Raw genomic sequence first — 20,671 nt, forward strand, 5'->3', positions numbered from 1 at the left:
AAATATATTATCACAATATAGAACAGGACATAAAGGTTTGCACTTGCATCATTAGCCTGGCTTTAATAAATGAGACACCCTATGTGATGTATAATATGGGAAGAAAAACACAGCTGTTTGCTTCTGTTGGAAAGTGCCTAGGTGCCCTGCACCTGAGTCTGCAAACACTTAATAAGCCTTCAGCAACAAAGCTGTAGCGTGCAGATCAGCAATGGCTAAAAACCATTATGCATGGATAATTAACTATGTCAGGACATTGAGGTCCTAACATGAGGTCCTCATAATTCCCCACTAAGGGAAAGACAGTAAAACATTATTATAATATATTACTAATATTTAATAAGAAGACGGTTCTATTTGTGTCTTATTAATGCACACTGTGAGTTAACACATTGCTTGAATTATTATTAGTTCTTGTGGGCACTCTATCACTTGAAGGGCAAAGCAGCCCTTTGAGTTTAAGAATAGAAGAGAAACACTTCCATTTGAGATAAAATTTTAGAAATGTATTTGCGATTTGTTCTGTTTATTTTCCTTCTGATTGCATGGACATATCTAATGGCAAACACTGGTCACTGGAAAAGCTACCACACTAAAATCACCAATTTGAAGGCAGCCCAAAGCTATACACTTGTAAAGCATTCCTAGTGCGCTCACTTGCTCTCTAACACAGTCCATCCTTCTGGTTTCTCCAAATATCTTGGTCATTTTGAGACTCTCCCCTATAACACAAAATATTTAAATTTCTCCGTTAACAAGGCTTTTTGACACTTGAAGACAAAAGCTCCACTCCATTTATTAAGACGACTTCCTACTGTGTGAGACTGTTTTTTTTTTTAACCTCATAATTAAAATAGCACCTGAACAGGACCATCTGTGAGCATGGATTAAGTTTTTTTTTTTTTTTACAAAATTTGAATGTCAATTCATTTTTTTCCCTGCCACATGCCTCTAATACTCATAATATTTTGTGTGACATAAAAGAAAGTGTGCTTAAATAAAACTTTTACTCAAAAAGGAAAGTAGTTAGGGTAAACATTTTGTTCTTCATTGAAACCTTCCATGCATTAATAAATAAATATACAGCTCTGTAATTTGCTCAAAGAATGAATGAACTGTCAATCTCGACTTTCTGTTTCTAGGACTCTGCCAGTTTACGGCAACCCAGAGATATAGTTTGCCACTTAATTTTCTTCTTCCTTTTTCAAATACACACTTTGGAAAAGATGCTATTTATCTAAAAGGATGCTAAGATGCCGGGTTAAGGATGGATTTGGATATATAGACTATTTCATAAACTAGCTTTATTTAACCAAAATAAAGTCTCTCTGGGGAGGCTCCCCCCCTCTCTCCCTCCCTCCCTCCCTCTCTCTCTTCCTGTCTCTCTCTCACAAACTGCAAACCTATAAATGCAAGATTATAAACAAGAACGCAGACATTTCTTCCAGATGACTTTCTGACCTTATGCTAGCTTTGCCATAGACATCCACGTTTCTTTGGAAATGCCGGGTTATGTTAATGAAATGGTTCCTTTGGTGCAGTTGTGGTTGTGATGTCAACCTGGCTCCATTCTAATAACCCTTATGAAATATTTACAATGAAATTCAACCACGCATGCGTAACAGCTGACTTTAGTGGCAGCCAAGGTTTAGGCAGACCCTGTTCTCTTTATTAAAGGAAAGCGATCGTTTTTACACTTTCCTCTTCTCCAAAAGATCAAACCCACATGTATTTAACAACTTCCCAAGCCACTCTTCATGTAGCCATCAGTCTGGAGTAGTGAGACTAAAAGATTACTTTGACCACATGACTCCTTTGTGTTAGCTTTACTCCTACCCTGAAAGAACAGCTGGGTTCCCCGAGGAGGAGTAGGGTGAGGCTGGAGCTCCAGGGTGGAACAGGAGAAATGGTGATTCACTGACAAGGAAGTCCTGGAGGCCTTCTTTCTGAGAAGCAAACCCTTCATCTGATTCAAAATTGCCAATATATTTGCTAATACCCTTTTTATGGTGACAATGAACATCATGCATATCTTATTCATTTTGAAAAGTGACGCTTTCTTTGGAAAAGTAAAGATAAAACACTACTGAGTTCAAAGTAAAAAACAAAAAACAATATTAATGCACATAAATATCTCCTCCAGGACAGAACCTACACGATGTAGGTAGAACAATGTTACAAGGTCACAGAGCAATACCCAGTCTATGTCTGACCTGGCCAGGGCCACTGCCTCTGTTCTTGAGTGTGAGAAAGTTGGAAAGGCTTTTAATTCAAAGCAGCCAGGATGTCCATTCTATATGAAAATCCTATCCACACCCACCAGCCTCCAGACATGTTTTAATTAGTCTGAATAATAGCTACAAATATTTGAATTAGTTGCAAACACTTAGGAGACTTCATAAGCATACAGTCTAAATTTTCCACTTCTCTGAAAAATGTGGAAGGCCTAGTAACATGGACCCGCCTCCCTGTAAGGCTGAACAGCAACTGCCCACTTCAGACAGGTGTAGACTCCCCTATTCACCTCAGGTCCACCTCCAGAGCTCCATCCAGCTGGCAGATGTTTAAGTTTGCAACCCTAGTTTTAATTCCCTACTGTTCACTAGAAAACCCGAAAACCCACCTCTCATGTCCCCATCATAAGAATTCAGAAGATTATTTCATTTGGAAAGCCCAGTCCTCTTTGGGCGAGAGATTAACCAACCAACCAACCAACCAACCAACCAACCAACCAATATATACATATATAGTGATCTTCGGCACCGTTGGTACAAAAGCTGGTAGATACACAAATATAATCAAAATGCTCAGAAACACACGGGGAGAAATCACCAGATCGAGAATGGCTTTTGCTTTACAATGCAGTCCTTAACCTGCTACCCAAGCTGGCACTGTTTGCATATGCCTCACTCAAACTCACACTTAGGTTTAGACACACAGGCATACTTTCTTAACACAGCCTCTCCAACTTTTCTACTGCAGCCTGTTTCTGTGCTGCTAGAAGATTCTGTGTTTAATACAGCTCCCAATTCTCAGAGGCCCCCTCAAAGCTTTTAAGGCTGGCGTAACATGCAGAATTTCAAATGAAGAACCAACAGCAGAAAGATCATTTACAGTAACTATACAAACAAGCTAAATGAAAGACTTGTGTTCAGTCATTAAAAATAATAATGCTAAAGCCCTGAGGGCTGAAATGTAAAGCTTTTACTTCGTGTGAGGAAACAGAAAAGGAGTGTGTTTATTATTCCAATAAGATAACCTGCTAATTTATTTAGTAGGCAATTTTAGAGTACATTCGTTCACAGTGAAATCTCACTTTATCAGATTATACGAAAAATAACAACCACAAATAAAATGCTCATTCAAGCCAAGGGCTTCTGCAAGACAGAAATCGCCACGTGGGAGGCCGGGAAGGGGCTGCTGGGAGGTGCTGCCACGAAGATTCCACCTCTCCGCTCGCCCGGTCTCTTGAACCGAGCCCTGAGTTGGTTATAGAGTTATCCCGCTCACACTTTGCAGATGATACCTAACATCATGACAACAGAGAAGAGGAAAGGTCTCTGGACTTGCCCACCTACAACAAGCTTCTGTAAAGTAATGAATACAGACAGCTTGGGGACCATCCACCTGCGCTGCCTGCCTCTTCCTGCCTGCAAAGTGAAACCACCAGGGATTGGCAGAAGGTACTTGTCTGACAGGGCCGGGACAGCCTTTTTCCTCGGTGACAGCCTGGGCCTACCCTCTTAAACCTGACCCACTGTAATTCCTTCACAATGCAGCAGCGTGGCAGCTGACAATAGCGGCTGCAGCTCCTAAGCGAGATAGATGGAATTTTCATAACTAGTTCCCCAAGTTACATTTTACCTTCAAGATAATTTATGAGCTGCTCTGGAGCCTTGAAGAGACAATATGCTTGCCATAAAATTAACTGTAACAGTCTTGTAGGTTATAATTAACACTGGGAGGGTAGCACCAACTGGATGAAACACATGGCATAATTGATGGTGAAACTGGAAATGAAGCTAACAATATCATTACTGTGCGCTGCCTTAGCAAAACCTGTGCTTTCCGAGGGTTAATTATAATCACCTTGCGGGGCCCACATTCTGGTAGAGCAGAGGCCAGAGCTGGGCAGAAGGGTGGAGTTTTGTTGGCAAGGCCACAGGGCACCTGGATGGATGGAGAGGTGGTTGACAGTCTGGAAAGAGCAGGATGCCGAATTAAGAGCCAGTGGGCATCTGGCAGTATGTTTTCTGCAGTTCAGACAGTCTACATAAGCCTTCCTGGTAGACATGACTTCACTTTCTCAGTAAACTGCAGCCTTTCCAGTGAAGAAAGAGATACGGACAAGAAGAGAAACAGAACTTTCAAAATGCCCTTCCTAGACTTACAGTATTTATTTAGAATACCACAGAACTGAAGCCTTTCCGCAGAACGCGAGCACATCTTAGTAGCACATTAATATGATCGACAAAACCTGAAGGTTCATTAACTGAAGAGTTACCTGAGCGCCCTGTCCACTGGAGACTGCAGAGGAGATCAGAAGGGGCGTGTCAATCCTCCCATCTCAGAAAGCCACACTGAGCTCTCCCCTTCGTGCCCAGATGCCAAACAGCCCAACCAGCGCTTGAGAAACGGCGGATACTCTGAACACACTGGAGTCATTCAAATAATTTTAACGAGCAATTATAAGGTGATTGACCCATCTTTTGCGTTCTGATTTGTTTGTTTTATTTTTGTCCTGGGACAAGATATTAGAAAATTCTGATAAATGATGCAACAGTGTCCCCTACAGGCCAACAGGGCTGTTCTTTCAGCCCACCCCCCTACACACACACACACACACACACACACACACACACACACACACACTCTTTACTACCTCAACTGAAAACCAGAGTTAAACTTTTTTTTCTGTAAGCTGGAATATACATTACAGAGTAAATTTCTAAAATACACTGGGGACACCCCTGAGATAGAATAAAATTGCTATTCTTCATGTGCGGTAAATTGTTTCCTAGATATAAACATACTGTACAGCTGGTGGTTAACCCATGATGGAATAGATAAATTGCTACCCTTTCTCCTTTAGGCACCTACTCAAATCAGCCTTGACTAACACAGCCCAAAGATTACTTGACTTGGAGGATTTACAGATTCTTGGAGGCTCAACTTTGATGTTCTCTTTTTCGTCCCTACTCTCCCACCTTCTAAAAGATTGTAACCAATATAATAGAAATGATATAGCTATAAAAGTAATAACTTTCTTTTAAAAGAGTTATGAAAGGGAGATTTATAAAGCATGAGTTGGAAACTACTTCCTGACAGAGAGTTGCACCCACAACTAAAGAGTGTGAAACATGTTTAGGGACCAGAGGAAATAAATATTTACAGATGCACACCCACTTTATCTCCACACCGAGAGGATCCTGGAGGATCTCTATGCCCTGTATGGTGGGATTGGAGTCAAAGTACTTGACAGGTTTTGCTGGCACAGGTGGACTGAACTGGGCCTTCCAGGCTGCAGTTCCATCTCCATTTCCTACCAGCTGTGGCTGGGGGCAAGTTACTCTACATCTCTCTGCCTCTGTTTTCTCATCACAGAAAGCATTTAAAACAGTCTGATTCTTAGGGAGTTGTTAGCTGCTATTGTTGTTAGAATTTCTGCCCTTGTAAATTTCAGGGAATATGGAAGAAAAGGGTGAAAGCCACCAGAGTAACATCCACCTTTAGCATCTCTGGGATCTAACTTAGGGCCACACCTTGACAGGGCCAGAAGATGCCTCTGCCTTCAAGGTCACACTGGTCAAGCCACAGCTCTTTTATTTTTCCTTTGCCTTCTCCTCCTCCTCCTCCCCTTCTTCCTTCTTTCAAACTTCTTTGTCTTCCCTGCCTCTCTCTCTCCCCCTTTCTTTTACAGTACTATGGACTGAACCCTGGGGCTCTCTATTACTAAGCTATATATCCAGCCCTTTTTATTTATTTTTGAGGCAGTTTCATTACGTTGCCAAGGCTGGGATTCGGGGATTCTCATGCCTCAGCCTCCTGAGTAGCTGGAATTAAAGGCATGTGCCACTGAACCTGGCTCCGCCGCTGCTTTTTTAGATGAAGTGCTAAGGCCCAAGGTGTCTGACATGCCCAGATTCCTATAGGATACAACCTTGATGCAAGCCTTCTGTTAATGTGCCTAGCAGTGCCTAGCACTGGGCCCGGCCCAGGGAGAGCCCTATCTAGAGCTCTTCCCTACAGCAAACCAGTGTCCTGGGTCCCTACCATGAGCCTTGGACTCCCATGGGGGCACTTTATCAAAGCAGAGTCCAGCTTGGATAGGGAGGTTTGGTTCACTCTTGATGTTCTTGTTTTGATCTCAAGAAGACAATGGCAGATAATTCTTTTACTGAACACCTAGTAGGATTCAGAAATTCGCTCAAGGTGTTTAACATGGAATTGCTTAATTAATCCTATGAAACAGGTTTTATTATTATCATCCCCTGGGCAAATTACAAATAAGAAAGTTGAGGCTCAGAGGGGTTAGGTAACTTGTCTAGATACAATCTGTAATTGTAACTTGCCTGGAGTTATAGAAATAGATTCCAGATTCAAACCCAACCATCTGACTCAATCTACACAACCCATCACTAAGCCATAGTAATAAAATTTACTCTGGAAGAAACCTCTTTCCCCACTCAACACTGAGATTGATAAAGCATGAGAGATGCATCCACAGCTAAAAAGTGTGAAACATGTTAGGTATCAGATGAAGTGGTATCGGGAAATGTCTGCGTCCCCTGGGAAAGAAAGTAGCATGTATTTTATCCAATGATCCATAGTCATATATAGATTTCTCCTATTTCTCACTCCTACTTGGAGAAAAATAGCTACCCACCCACTTGTAGCCAACACAACTTGCAGCCAACAGCATTCAGGGGGACCAAAATAAAGCCATTCGGTTGGAAGAAGGATACGGCATAAGCAATCACTTGTAATCTTGCATACTGGTTGTAGCAGGTCGTGTATGTGAGGTCTTCATAGGACATCAGTCTTCATAGGACAGCAGTTCTCACCGTGGCTGGCACACAGTGAATCACGCAAGAACACCTCAGGAGAACCCACGTCTTCCTTCCCTGGGACATGGGTTTCCATGGAATTATGACTCAATCTCTTTCCCAGTACTTATTATTCTATATTGTATAATATATCTCCCCAATCAAGTATTACTCATCTCTGTAATAGCCTCGGGGCTAAGGATAGTACCTAGTACCACGCAGGTACTCCATAAACATTTGCCGCACTAGCATGTGACTGACAAATCACCCCCAGTGGTAGCCACAGTTTCCGAGGTGCTGCTGCGCATTCTCACATGTGACCCCCAGTGCACCGGGGGTAGGTGTGGCTTCTCCAGCTCTCTCTTAAGAAAGATTTGTCAATTTGTAACATGGCCTGAATTTAAGCCTTTTTCTTAAAATGACACATGTCGTGAGAAGGTAGACTGGGAACTCAGGTGCAGAAAATGAAAGAAAAAAATGAATGTTGTGGGTTCCCCAGGATAACAGACCTCAGAAGACTGATGTCCTATGAAGACCTCACATATATGACCTGCTACAACTAGTGTGCAAGATTACAAGTGATCGCTTATGCTGTATCCTTCTCCCAACTGAATGGCTTTATTTTGGTCCTGAGTGCTGTTCATTATGTGTATTCCACTGAGGGGACCAGTTCTTGTCTGTCATGCCAATGGAACAACAGCTCCAGGACGAAGATTTTTCATTTGTTTTGTTTGATACCATATTCCCAGAACCTGGAATACCTTTTGGAAAACTGCAGGCACTTAATAAATATCTGTTGAGTAAATAAATGCATGAATGAATGCCCTCGCCCAGAGTTTAAGAAGCACTGCACATTAGAAACAGCCAGCAACTGATCTCAGTCAGAAACCTGAAGGAAGCAGAGCGCCTGCGGAAGCCCACGTGTTGATTTTACAAATAAGATGCACAGAAGTCAATTGGCTTTTGTCCCCCATAAAACTGCTCAAATGATGACAGTAACAATGGTAATAACATTAACAACACTCGCCTCCTTAAGATAAGGTGCTGCATCTTGGGAAAGAGGTAACCCTATCTCTAGATTCATTTAATCCTTGCTCTAAATTTATACAGTGTTTCAATCCCTACACATTTATGAGGAGGTTTTATGGAGTTATCAGGTTTTATAGAGTAATCTGGTTCAGAGATACAAAGGACATTCTTCTGCTAAGGGCAGCAAAAAGCAGAGACTGGAATTATTAAAGGAAGAGAGACAGCAGCATGGAAAAAGAAAGACATCAGTAGAAACTAGCAGCCAGTGCCCCCCTGCTCTCTCTCAAATCTTTCATTTATCCTCGTGCCCACCCCCAGCACTGCTAACAAATGCAGCCAGCCACGTGGAAAGGTACTTAACTACAGATGCCACAACTTCTAGTGCCCAACTAGCTCTGCCAGAAGAAGCAGCCACTCTTTCAAACATGAATGACCATAGCCGACACGGTCAGGTGACATGGTCACAGGTTGTCCCAGCAGATAACTCCATCAGCCTCAGCGTCCCAAGCCTATTCACAAGGCTATTGGCTCTATTTTTGTAAACGCAACTCCCTAGAGCGGAAAACAAATTCTGCCCCAAATGCCAACTCACCAAGGCGAAGCTTGGCGCTGCACTATTATTAAAGCCACATCAAGGCATCAGCCAGGAAAAAGCAGCTGCCCCAAACATACTGCGAGCCACATTCAGCCCAGCTGATGGGACAGAGACCCAGCCCCTATTCGGAGGCATGCCCCCAGAGAGCCATCGAGACCTTCTCTCCCCTCCCAACCCCAGTTCTTCCTCTGTTTCCAAGCTCTAGTTCCCTTCCAGGAAGGGTGAGCACAAGATAAGTTCTTTTGGTCCTGGTTCCAGCCCAGTTGCAAGGTGTTCTCTTCCTCAAGTACCCTGAGTCAGCCGGGCACAGTGTCCTTCCTCCCTCGGGCTATAACGAGGGCAACACCTGAGAACTGTGTTTTGGAGATCTCTTCTTCCTTCCAATTTCAAGTCTTCTACCTGGCAAGGTTAGGGGGGGGGGGGGTGGAAGCAAAACAAGCATCCTATGCACAATTAAGAAGGAACACAAAGTATTTATAAATACAAGAGTGGTTGAGGGGAAAGTTCCTGCATTCTGTCAGCTATTTATCAAGTCTGAGTGCCAGGCACTCTTCTCGATGCTGGGGATACATGGTGAACAAGGAGGCAAGGTCTCTTAGTCATACAGGGTGTTATTTTAATGGAGACAGCTTAATGTTACAGAAATCTGGGATATGGGTTTTATGGGTGCTAAACAAATAGATAAATATCCTGCCCTCATAAAGCTTACACTGTGGTAGGAGAGATAAAAATGTAAACACAGAATCAAGTATGTATATAATAAATGTCAGGTTAGTCCTTTTCATATGCTTCAACCAAAATATAAGTTCCCATAAAGATGACCCACTGCTGGTCACCTTTCAGTGTCCCACGGTGTTTCGCACACAATAGAACAGGACTGTGTACACCTGCCATTATGCTTTTATTCATTGCACCTTACCTGCACTGAAAATTAGCTGAGTTGTAATAAGCCCTACTCACTATGACGCCCCACCCCATGGCGTCTAGCATAGTTATATGAGCATAAGAGAAACTAAATAAAGTTACTGCTAAACTGGATTGCTGATTTGTGAGTGCTGAATATGATAAGGACTGCCAGAGGCAAAAGGAGAGAACAGGTACCTGGGGAGGAAACCTGAATGTGCAGTCCTGGAATCTGAACAGCTCTGATGGGCTTAGAAATGTAAACCCACCCATTACGAGTTCTAGGTTCTAACAACCAGATTTTGGAGCCTTAACAATGATGTCTACACTGGCCCCTTCTGTGGGTAAGGGGTGATGGTTGGGGTCATGGAAAAGAAGAATATTATCAATGAGATAGGACTTGACTGATCCAAAAAGCAATGGCTGCATGTCAGTGTTTAAGGTGTCGAATCCCCAAATGAGGAAGACAAGTGTGTATAGTCTTAGGAGAGTTCCTTTATTATTACTGTTATTATTATTATTAATTATTATTTTAGTGATTGAACCCAGGGGTGCTTTTCCACTAATGCTCACCCCTATCTCTTATTATTTTTTAGTTTGAGACCGGGTTTCACTAAGTTGGCCAAGCTCACCTCAAGACTGTGATCCTCCTGCCTCAGCCTCTTGAGTAGCTGGAAAAATAGGCATGCACCACTGTACCCAATGTAGGAGTCAATATCAGCTGGAAGTAGTTCCAAAAGTTTTTTTTAGCTAATTAATTAATAATTAATTAATAATAAATAGCATTTTTGTGTGGTACTGGGGATGAACCCAGAGTCATTCCACCTATGAGCTATACTCCCAGCCCTATTTTATTTTTTATTTTGAAACAGAATTTTGCTAAGTTGCTGAGGCTGGCTGTAAACCTGTGAGTCTTCTGTCTCAGCTTTCCAAGTATTAGAATTACAGGCATGCGCCACCACACCAGGCTCTAAAAGCTTTTCTAAGAAACTGTTGTAAACATTTTTAAAATATACTCAGCACCATTTTAAGGCTCATTAGACCTAAATGAAGCTGTCTACCTGGGACTACAATAAGTCCTACTGGAGCCTGAAAGTTGAGGAGCTATACATAAATGAGTTTCTTTCCAATTAATCAGGCTATATTCCTCTCCAGGGTGCAATGCTCAGAGATACTGTAATGAAATAAATGTAAGGGAATGATAAAAGTGAGTAGGGAATCTCCAGAAACAAAGGGGGGCACAAAAACAGAGAGGGCCAGACCTCCTCATGGCTATGGAGAAAGGGCACAGCTGCAATTTAGTGATAGTTCCACCTGGAACCCCATGCCTTAAACAAACCAAATCTCCTCAACAGGCTCCTGAGCTTTTCACCACTAATAAGAGGTAAATTTCTGGCTGGACGTGGTGGTGCACATTTATAATCCCAGTACTGGAGAGGCCGAGACAGGAAGATCACAGGTTTGAGGACAGCCTCAGCAACTTAGTGAGATTTCAAAATAAAACCTAAAGTAGGGCTGAGGGTCTAGCTCAGAAGTAGAATCCCTTGGGTTTAATCCTCAGTGCCACAACAACAAAGAAAAAAATAAGAGAGGGGAGTCTTTAAGTCAGCCAGATTAAAAATCTCCTACTAAAAAATTAAAGGTTCTCAAAAAGCACCTGGAAAGATGCTTGATGACATTAGTCATAAGGGAAATGCCAAGCAAAACCATAATACGATACCAAAGAATGAAAATATCAGGTGTTGGCAAGGACACAGGAGAACTAGAACCCTTGTGCACTGTTGGCAGGAATGTAAAGTGACGCAGCAGATGTGTCAACTGGTCTGGGCAATCCTCACAAAGTTAGACATGGGTTGGGCATATGCTCTGGCATTTCCACTCCCAGACGCACACCTGTTATGGTTTAGGTGTTGTTGGTCCCCAAGGGTTCGGGTGTTGGAGGTTTGAGCTCCAGCATGGTGATGTTACAGGATAGTCAGATCATTAGGAGATGGAGCCAAAGGAGAGACTGGTAGGTCACTGAACACTGGCAGGTTCCAGGTAGTTCTCATAGAATCCTGAGCTGGTCCTCTTGAGAGGCGATGTAAGAGTAGGCCTGGCCCCTCCTGTACCCTGGCTTCCAGCCTTCCTGCTATGAGACCTCTTCTTCCTGTATGTGCTTTCCTCGCATGGATGCCATCTTCAAGAGCCAAGCTGATGTCAATACTAGGCCCTGCACGCCCACATCCATGAGCTCAGTAAAACTCTCTTCTTGATAAAGCATCCAGTCTACATGATTTCATTACAGTCACAGAAAATGGACTAATGCAATGTCAAAGAGATCTGAAAACATGCCACTCAAAAGTGTGCACAAGAATAGTCAAAGGAGCATTATTCATGATAGCCCCAAAGGAGAAACAATTGGCATGTCCGTCAACTGGCAACTGAGTAAACATATTCACAGAATATTACTCAGTAATAAAAAGAAATAATGAGCCAAGTGTGGTGGCGCACGCTTATAATCCTAGTACTTGGGAGGCTGAGACAAGAGGATTACTGGTTTAAGATCAGCCTCAGCTACTCAATGAGGCCCTCGGCAACGTAGTGAAACCGTTTCAAAATAAAGAATAAAAAGTAGGGCTGGGGGTGTGGCACAAAGGTAGAATGCCTCTGGGTTCAATCCCCAGCACCACACACACAAAAGGAATAATAAATGAAAGAAGACAAACCAAAAGGCCACATATCACATGATTCTATTTATTTAAAATGTTTAGAACAGGCAAATTCATAGACAGAAAGTAGATTAGTGTTTGCCAGAGACTGTGGGGTATAGGGAAGATTGAAAATGGGTGTTAATAGAAACAGGGTTTCATTGTGAGGTAATAGAAATACTTTGAAATAAAACAGTGGTAATAGTTGTACAATCTTGAACAGATCACATAAGTGTTTAAAGTGATCATTTTATGTTATATAAAATTTTGGGGTATGTGAATTATTTATCAATTTGTTTTTTCAGTACTGGGGAATGAACACAAAGGCCTAATACTTCTGAGCTATACCTCCAACCCTATTTTTCCCTTACTTTGAAACAGGGTCTAAGTTGCAGAAACTGGCCTCAAAGCCGCAATCCTCCTGTCTCAGCCTCCCAAGTTCTGGGATTACAAGCGTGTGCCACCATGCCTAGCTTATATATCAGTTTTTTTTTTTTTAACAAACCTCTAATGGCCTTATTTTTGTCTTGTTTTTGTATTTGAACTTCACACAGCAAAACTTCAGAGGCACTACTGTGCAGTTCAAATTCACAGCCAGTTCTCAGTGTCCCTCCTCTCCCTGCATTATTCTTCACCCAGATTTCTGTCCACTCTAAATCCCCCTACACATATATAGTCAAGTCAAAACCTACGCGAAAAATATACCAACCTTGGGTAACATTTGGAAGCTTTTCTTTATTTAATATAATTATAGTCTGGGTGAGGCATGGATTATGTAGACAATGTAGCCCAGTACAAGGGGTTTTCAACACCACAACGACTGCAGTCTATGAAGACATCTACAATTAAGTACTTTTCTGATGGGGTTAGCACAAGTCATCACTCTGTTGTGGTAACAATGGCGCTACTCACTTTCTCTTCCACTGACTCTTTCTAGAACCTTTGGACATTCTCTACCCCAGATAACCCTTCAACTAGCTGTTTAGCACAGCATCTCATGAAGTATTTTGTATGCAAAATATACAAAAAGATGCTTACTGAATACAACCATTCTTGTTTCAGAAACTGGAGTCATAGCTGTGCCAACCAGCTCTGCCAAAAAGTGCAGAGCTTTGGGTTTCTATTGTCAGTGGCATGAAACCAGGAGCCTCCACGTTCCTTGGGACCTGGTGGACAGCTGTAAAGTGGACTACCCTTATCAACTGACAGTAAATACCTTTTAGTGACCTAGTCATGGCTGGCACTAATTATCACCACTATGCTGTTTCTTTGAAAAGAGAAATAAAGAAGGAACAAACATAATCTTCTCAGTGAGCCTTCTGCACTTTCTTCTGTTTTATTTTATGAAAAACCTGCTAAGTCGCAGCAGGAAAAGAATAGTGTTCATGTGTCGGACAGACATCCAAAATAAAAAAAAATGCATTAATGGTCAGAGGTGGTCATAGACACCAGGTTCTTGGTAAAATATTTTCTCTTATACTTGATTAACCTACACCATTGAAACTGAGCAAGTGGGCAGAAACAAAATGTTGGGTCCTCATTCTGACATGTTCCAGGCAAAGGAAGCCCATTTCTTCCCTGAATTTGACCATGAATAATTATTCCATGATAAACGATGCCCTCAAACTTTTCAGCAGACCAGGCAAGATGTTGGAGATGTGTATAAAATGAACAAAGGCACTGCTTTTTATATTTTATTTAGAGAAACAACTTGGCCATGGACACTGGACTATACCTTTTCTTTGGTGCACTTTTCAAATGATAATTTCTTCCACTGTCACCATTAAATCTTAATCCATTCCAGCTCCTTGCATGGGTCATTGAGTCTATATGTACTGCTGTTATTTTAAAATGTTTCCCCTTGGTAGGGAGAGAGGGGGAGAAAAGATGTTGAGAGCCAGATGGGCCTCTTCACAGTTCATTTATCAAACCTAATACGCTGGGCTCCACCCTGCTCTCACTCACTATTGCGGCTAAACTTCCATATAATTTGGTAATCATTTTCATTATCAGAGAGTGACCCTAAAGCAGCCTCGCCTGAGTTACCCGGTCCTTGCAGCTGCTCTTTTTCTGCCTTTTCCTACAGTAGACCTTAAGAACCTCAGAGTTTATTAGCTGCAGACTGACCTTTGGGCTGTGGAGGTCAAAAAGGGGTCAGATCAGAGGGCTTGCCCAGTTCTTTAAAAGCTATAACAAGCTGTCCATCAGGCGGAGTGGACTGTATAAACAAAGCCAAATCTTCAGAAATTCTGTACCACTTCTGTTAACACTTACCCTGCATTCACACGGCGTCTCCTGCCGTACTGTGGATCATTCAACTCTAGGGAAGTGAATAGACAGCCCTAATAAGCCTATTTGGAGAGGGCTGTTTATGAGATTACCGAGTTTGGGGAAGGAAACCCATAGCACTCAGACGTGCCTCTAGAATCACGGGCTTGTGTGACACTGTGACAAACTCGCTTACTCCCGAGTCCTGAAGAATTGACACTTTGCTCCAGAAGCTAAATTACAGGGAACAGATGCTTTCAGTTTAAGAGACTGCAGTGAGTCCCAACCAATGGCTCAGTTCCTGGCCTGAGCAAGATATGAACATTCTGAGACTGAGTTACAAGTTTCGCTGAAAAGATCTTGCCTGATCTCATGATCACAAATGAACCTGCTGATGAGAGAGTTTATTGTAATAGACAGATGCCGAGTTATTGCCAGCTGTGGAGTCTCGGTTGACCTAAATTTCTTGAAGCTGTACAGTTCATAATGCATTCTCTAACGTGCAATATAAGATAATTAGAGTCATCTGTATGTACCTTTCACAGGAAAAAATTTCTATTATCAAATCTAACTGATCCCCTGATAGCTTTGATGAAAGTAAAATGCTGTAACCTATTGCTTGGCCTTTGGTGAATGCTAATTATTTTCTGTCAAAGCATATTTTTCCTTGTGTAATTCCAAAGTACACAATAGGCCAATCTGAGACACAGGCGGCTGGGTAAGCACTGCTACGGATGTTTTATAACTTTCACCAATGTGCTGCATGGCTACTCGAGGCAAGGTCTGATTCCAGACACCCGAGGACACTTTGATGAGAGAAAGAGAGCCCTTGGTGACCGTCTGTTTATACAGATCATATGGATGAGTCTTTTTGATAGGGCACAGGATGGGAAACATCACATGGGGTGGAGAAGGGCTGGGGGAGGGATGGATTATGGTTATTTAATACTCTGAGGACACTTTGCCTTCTGCCTCTTGAGGCATCACCCTCTTGAAACTGTCTTTCAGGTGTTTGGTTTTAAGGGAGTCTGCAGAGTGTCAACTGCGAAGCCCTTCCTTTTCTCCTCCCCGCCACAAAGGACTTAAGAATTTTTGTTTCAGATGCTAGACTACATCAACTTCAGCACTGGCTCCAGCTCCTGATTAAACTGTTAGCAGTAAGGGCCAGAAGGGCGGAAACCAGACTCCTTTTAAACAGGCCATTGTGGCCATGTTGTCTGATGATTTGGTGTTGGAGGAAATTATTGTTAACAAACCAAGTGACTCAACAAAAGACAGCCCTTCTTCTCCACATTGTGCACGCTCCCTCTCCTCTCTCTCTCTCTCTCTCTCTCTCTCTCTCTCTCTCTCTCTCTCTCTCTCTGCTTTGGAGGGAAGGGGTGTGAGAGGGAAATTACAGGGAAAATTTTGCTTCCCTTTCCCATTTAATGAGAAAACTCACCATGGGGAAGATAAAAACATCAAATAAAGCAAAAGAAACCTCTTGCATGCTGCCATGCTTATGTGCCATTATTTAATATGTGAAAGAATACAATAAGTTGTAATACAGAGAAAATTTAAAAATTAATTATTGAAAGTTAAACTCAAAATCATTCAGTCGTTACTGTAGTTGAAATCATCTCTTACTATGAGCACACTAAGGTAAAGAGAGGATATCATTGCTAATTTTTAAATTATTTAAATGTGAGTCTATATTTAAGAGATAATACACATTTTTTAGAAAGCAGCTTTCTGATATTAAGTCAGAATCAATAGTTCATATGCCTTCTTTTTTGAAAATGCTCATTTCTTCAGCCTTGCTCAGACAAATCCATTTTTATGATAATTATCGCTAGTAAAGCTATCAATTATTGTAAATACTGTTGTACAAAGTCACTTGGAGAATATTATGGCTATCAATAAATGTTTCTGACTCCCAGGCACAAAGAATTTTTATGCATCAGACTCTTAGACAAAATATAGCATAATCTTCCTGATTCTTCTCTCTCCTACTTAGAGAAAAGAATAATTAAATAACTTTCACAAATTATAGATATAAAGGATAACTTTAACATTTAGAGGCACTAGTTTCAATCTTTTATATATCAATTTAGTTTAAAAAATGGAGTGGGATAATACAATGTTTAGAAGGCAAGCACCAATTCTATAAAACTGGTGATTTGTAGAAATTTTCCACCAGTATCAGCTTTCTAACCACAGGTAATTCCATGTAGAAAAAAAAAAATAGGTTGAAGCAAAAGTAATTCCAATCTGGTCAATTCTAAAAATGGGGTTGATAAACAGATGACTTTTGAACAGTCTGCCATGCAGAGAGTGACAGAGGAGCACCGTGTGGCGGCCCAGACATCTGCCCCAGCTAGGCAGCGATGCCAGCCTCTGGGCTGCTGCCTAGAGCAGGCCTTTCTGCATCAGGCACTTACATTACATTATGCTCAAGATGCAAACTGCAAACATGCATGCTAAGTGTTACTCAGGAGAAATCGTATACACACACAGACGACGACATCGTGGATCATTACAATTAATGTAGGTTAGCAGGGGCAGGAAAACTAACTTCAGCAGAAAACATCTTAAACTTGCTTATTTTTCATGGCTCCTCAAATGAGAGGAAGGAGACCAGCAGGAAGGGAGGGCTTCGCCAAATATAGCTCCTGTTTGTCAGGGACAACAAATCCCACTTCACAATAGAACTAACCTGGCATGCCATTCCCTCCGCAGGTTCTGGCGAGTGGAGAGGGAGGCAAGGATGGCCGTCAGGATTTCATTCTTTTGTTCCACCGGGAGGCCCTCTTTCTTAACTTCACGAAGCACAGCATTTGTCTAGAAGAAATGATCCGAAAAAAGAGAAAGAAAAAGTGAAAAATTAATAATAAAAAAGCCCATAAGCAAATAAGGACAGTAAATCAATGGCTTTTTTATTACCGTTCCCCTGCTAACAAATCGATACAGTAAATGATGGTCAAAAATGGCCAGCATATATTTTGTACTTAATCAATGTACATGGCACATAAGGTAAACGCTAAAGCCCCATTGCCTTAAGTAACACATCAAGACACTGTGCTTTCTCACTCTAATTTTCTCAGCACACCAATGATTTTTTTTTCCCTGGGAATTGCCTACCACGAGCTATTATTAGAAATGATTTTCACGTACACTTTACTCTGAGTTGTTTGTTTTGCCTTTTTAAAAAAAAGAACAGTCTCCAACTTCGCTGTTTCCTGCCACCCAGCTAAGGCTTTCTGCACTGCCTCTTATTTGAATCATTCCTTCCAATTCCTTCCCATGCTAGAGATTTGTTGTTTTTTTTTTTTCATTTTGCTTATTGCAAATCAAAATCTTGCAAAGAATAAAACAGGAGCACAAAAATTAGAAAGAGCATTATTTCTCAACAAACACCTTTAGGTTTTATAAATGCCAATTTTAATTGAAGTTAGTATGGTTTGGAGATTTTATAACCAAGGCAATGGCTAAAGGAATAAAGTTGTCACTTTCTGTGTTTTGGTCCTTAGCCAACCGATGCCAATACATTGGCTTACTTCAGCGCAATTGGTTCTTACTGGGAAGTGAAATACTTCTTCACTCCTATGTAGCATGTTAGAGCGTGTATTTACTATCCTCATGATCACCTGGAGAAGGATTTTTGTTGTTTCTGTTGCCGACATACATTCCCAATGTCCCTGACAACAGCATCTAAGTCCCTTTTGGAAAGTATTTTCTCTTTTTGTTTTTAGTGTTAAGAGAGACTTAAACCAACGTGCCCTTCCCTCCCCTATCAGGAATAAAGGCCAGAAATGGGAGTGGTGGTGCCACCCAGACAGGAGGACTAGATTCAAGTACAGTCTCAGTAAGTAGTGAGACTCTCATCAACCTAGTGAGACCTTACTTCAAAATTTAAAAACAAACAAACAAAAACAGGGCTGCATGTTTAGCTCAGAGGTAGAATGTCCCTGGGTTCAATCCCCAGTACCACACACACACACACACACACACACACACACACACACACACACTATATATATATATATATATATATATATATATATATAATCAACAACAACAAAACCCGAATGTAGCTCATCCCACCTTAATTCTTTCTTCCAGAACTTTAGACCCTTGAGACAAATAACAAAGAAACGAGGACAATTTGGAGGCAACTTATCAATTTCCTTAGCCGCTACCACCTATAGTCCTTAAAGTAACCCTGGTTTCCTGAACTTTCTGAGTCCAAATCATTCTCTCTTCTTTTGAAAGTTTCAGTTATTTATCCAATATCCCTTAATAAGTCTCGTTTTGTTCAAATTCACCAGAAACGTGTGTGTACGTGTGAGCGTGCATGTGTATTAGCATCAGAAGCTCTAACTGACACAGATAAGGCAAAAAAGAGTGTCTCCACTGTGAAGGGTTCAAGATAACGGCAGCAGCACTGGCCGGGGAGAGGGTCTTGATGTCTGCCTCTTAGTCCAGTGTTACATCTGCTACGCTGAGCAGATGTACCCAGCCGGATACCCAGTCAGCTTCCACGGCAACAATACTGTCATCCATTCAGCACAGAGAGGAATACTCAGCTTCTCTGAGCAATTCCAGCACATGCAAGCCAGGATCTAGGGGTTGCAAATTCAAATATGCACGAGGGCCAGGCAGATACCATGAATGAGTTAAGCAGAGGCTAGCCAAGGAGAACACATGCTCTGTCTACACCTGCAGCCATGATTCAGCTGCACCCAACCCCGCCCTTCAGAAAAGCTGGCTCAGCAGTGCTAGATTCATGAATTTCCAAAATAAATAAGAAATCTATTTGGGGATGGGTTAGTGTTAATGTGAAAACTCCTGATTTTGTAAATATTGTAAACTCACCCTGTAGGTCAAACAAGAAATACCAATGGGCTAAACAGAACTCAGGCAGCCACCAATTGAGAGAGGTTTGGGCATCAGATCCTTCACACTGGTACTGGGGGTTGAGCCCCGTGAACTCACTGGCACTTTACTTCTGTGTTTCACCCCAGCCCTTTTTATATTTTAATTCGGAAACAGGGTCTGGCGAAGTTGCCATGTGCTGGCCTCCATCTGAGATCCTCCTGTCTTGGCCTTCCAAGAACTTATCAATGAGTATTTTAACCACACCACCACCTCTACTTGTTTGGGGTAGATTTTAAAGTTCAAAGGAGCCTCCAACAGTCATGTAGTATATCATTACGTCCATGGGTACATATTATTTTACTAGGATGTAAAAATGTTAAAATAGAAGAAAATGTACATATCCATGGCTCCCAAAACGTGACAGAAATACAATTTTCTCAGCCGGGCGTGGTGGCGCACACTTGTAATCCCCGCGCTTGGGAGGCGGAGATTGGAGGATCGCGCAGGTTCGAAGCCAGCCGCGCTGGCTTAAGAGACCCTGTTTCCAAATAAAAAAGTATAAAAATAGGTCTGGGAGTGTAGCCCAGAGGTACTGGGCTTCCAGGAACCCCAGTACCACCAAAAAAAAAAAAAAAAAGAAATACAATTTACACACACACACACACACACACACACACACACACACACACAAAAAAAAAAAATCATTTAACTGGGCATGAGGCACACACATGTAATCTCAGCACTCGTGAGGCTCAGACAGAAGGATTGCGGGTTTGAGGCCAACAGTAGCAGCTTAGCGACACTCTATCAAATACAAAATAAAAAAAAGCAGGGTATGTAGCTTGGAGGTACTTGCTCATGGGTTCAATCCTTAGTATCAAATAAAAAAAAAAAGTTGTTTAACTACTCCTTCCTGCCTTTCACATTATTTAAATTTTATCCAGAGTTGTTATTTTTCAGACCTTGAATAGCCTCCACTAGAGAGAGAAAGGAGGATTTAAGAAAGTCAAGTTTCACAAGTGGAAAAGATTTTGTCTGTTTAGTTCACCACCACTATATTCCTATTGCCTACCTGTTAATTTTTTTTTTTTTCTTTTTTGGCAGTACTGAGGATGGAACCCAGGGGGATTCTACCTCTAAGCTACACCCCCAGCCCTACTTTTTATTCTTTATTTTTTTTTTGAAATAGGGTCTCACTGAGTTGCTAAGTAGCAAGGCTGTCCTCGAACCACGATCCTCCTGTCTCAGCCTCCCAAATGCTAGGATTACAAGCATGCGCCACA

The 20,671-nt window shown here is 41.8% G+C and overlaps 1 protein-coding gene across 1 annotated transcript in view; it reads right to left on the reverse strand.

Moving 5' to 3' along the window:
* FTO (FTO alpha-ketoglutarate dependent dioxygenase) overlaps window positions 1-20,671 on the reverse strand; it is a gene marked incomplete at its 3' end in the record, with an annotated part of 419,239 nt that overhangs the window by 152,058 nt on the left and 246,510 nt on the right. Inside the window, exon 8 of the mRNA XM_080702521.1 lies at window positions 17,227-17,351. Coding sequence (XP_080558647.1) covers window positions 17,227-17,351 — 125 coding nt within the window. The remainder of the gene's footprint in view (window positions 1-17,226; window positions 17,352-20,671) is intronic.

Source organism: Muscardinus avellanarius (assembly GCF_963383645.1).
Source record: "Muscardinus avellanarius genome assembly, chromosome: 10".
Classification (NCBI taxonomy): Eukaryota; Metazoa; Chordata; class Mammalia; order Rodentia; family Gliridae; genus Muscardinus; species Muscardinus avellanarius.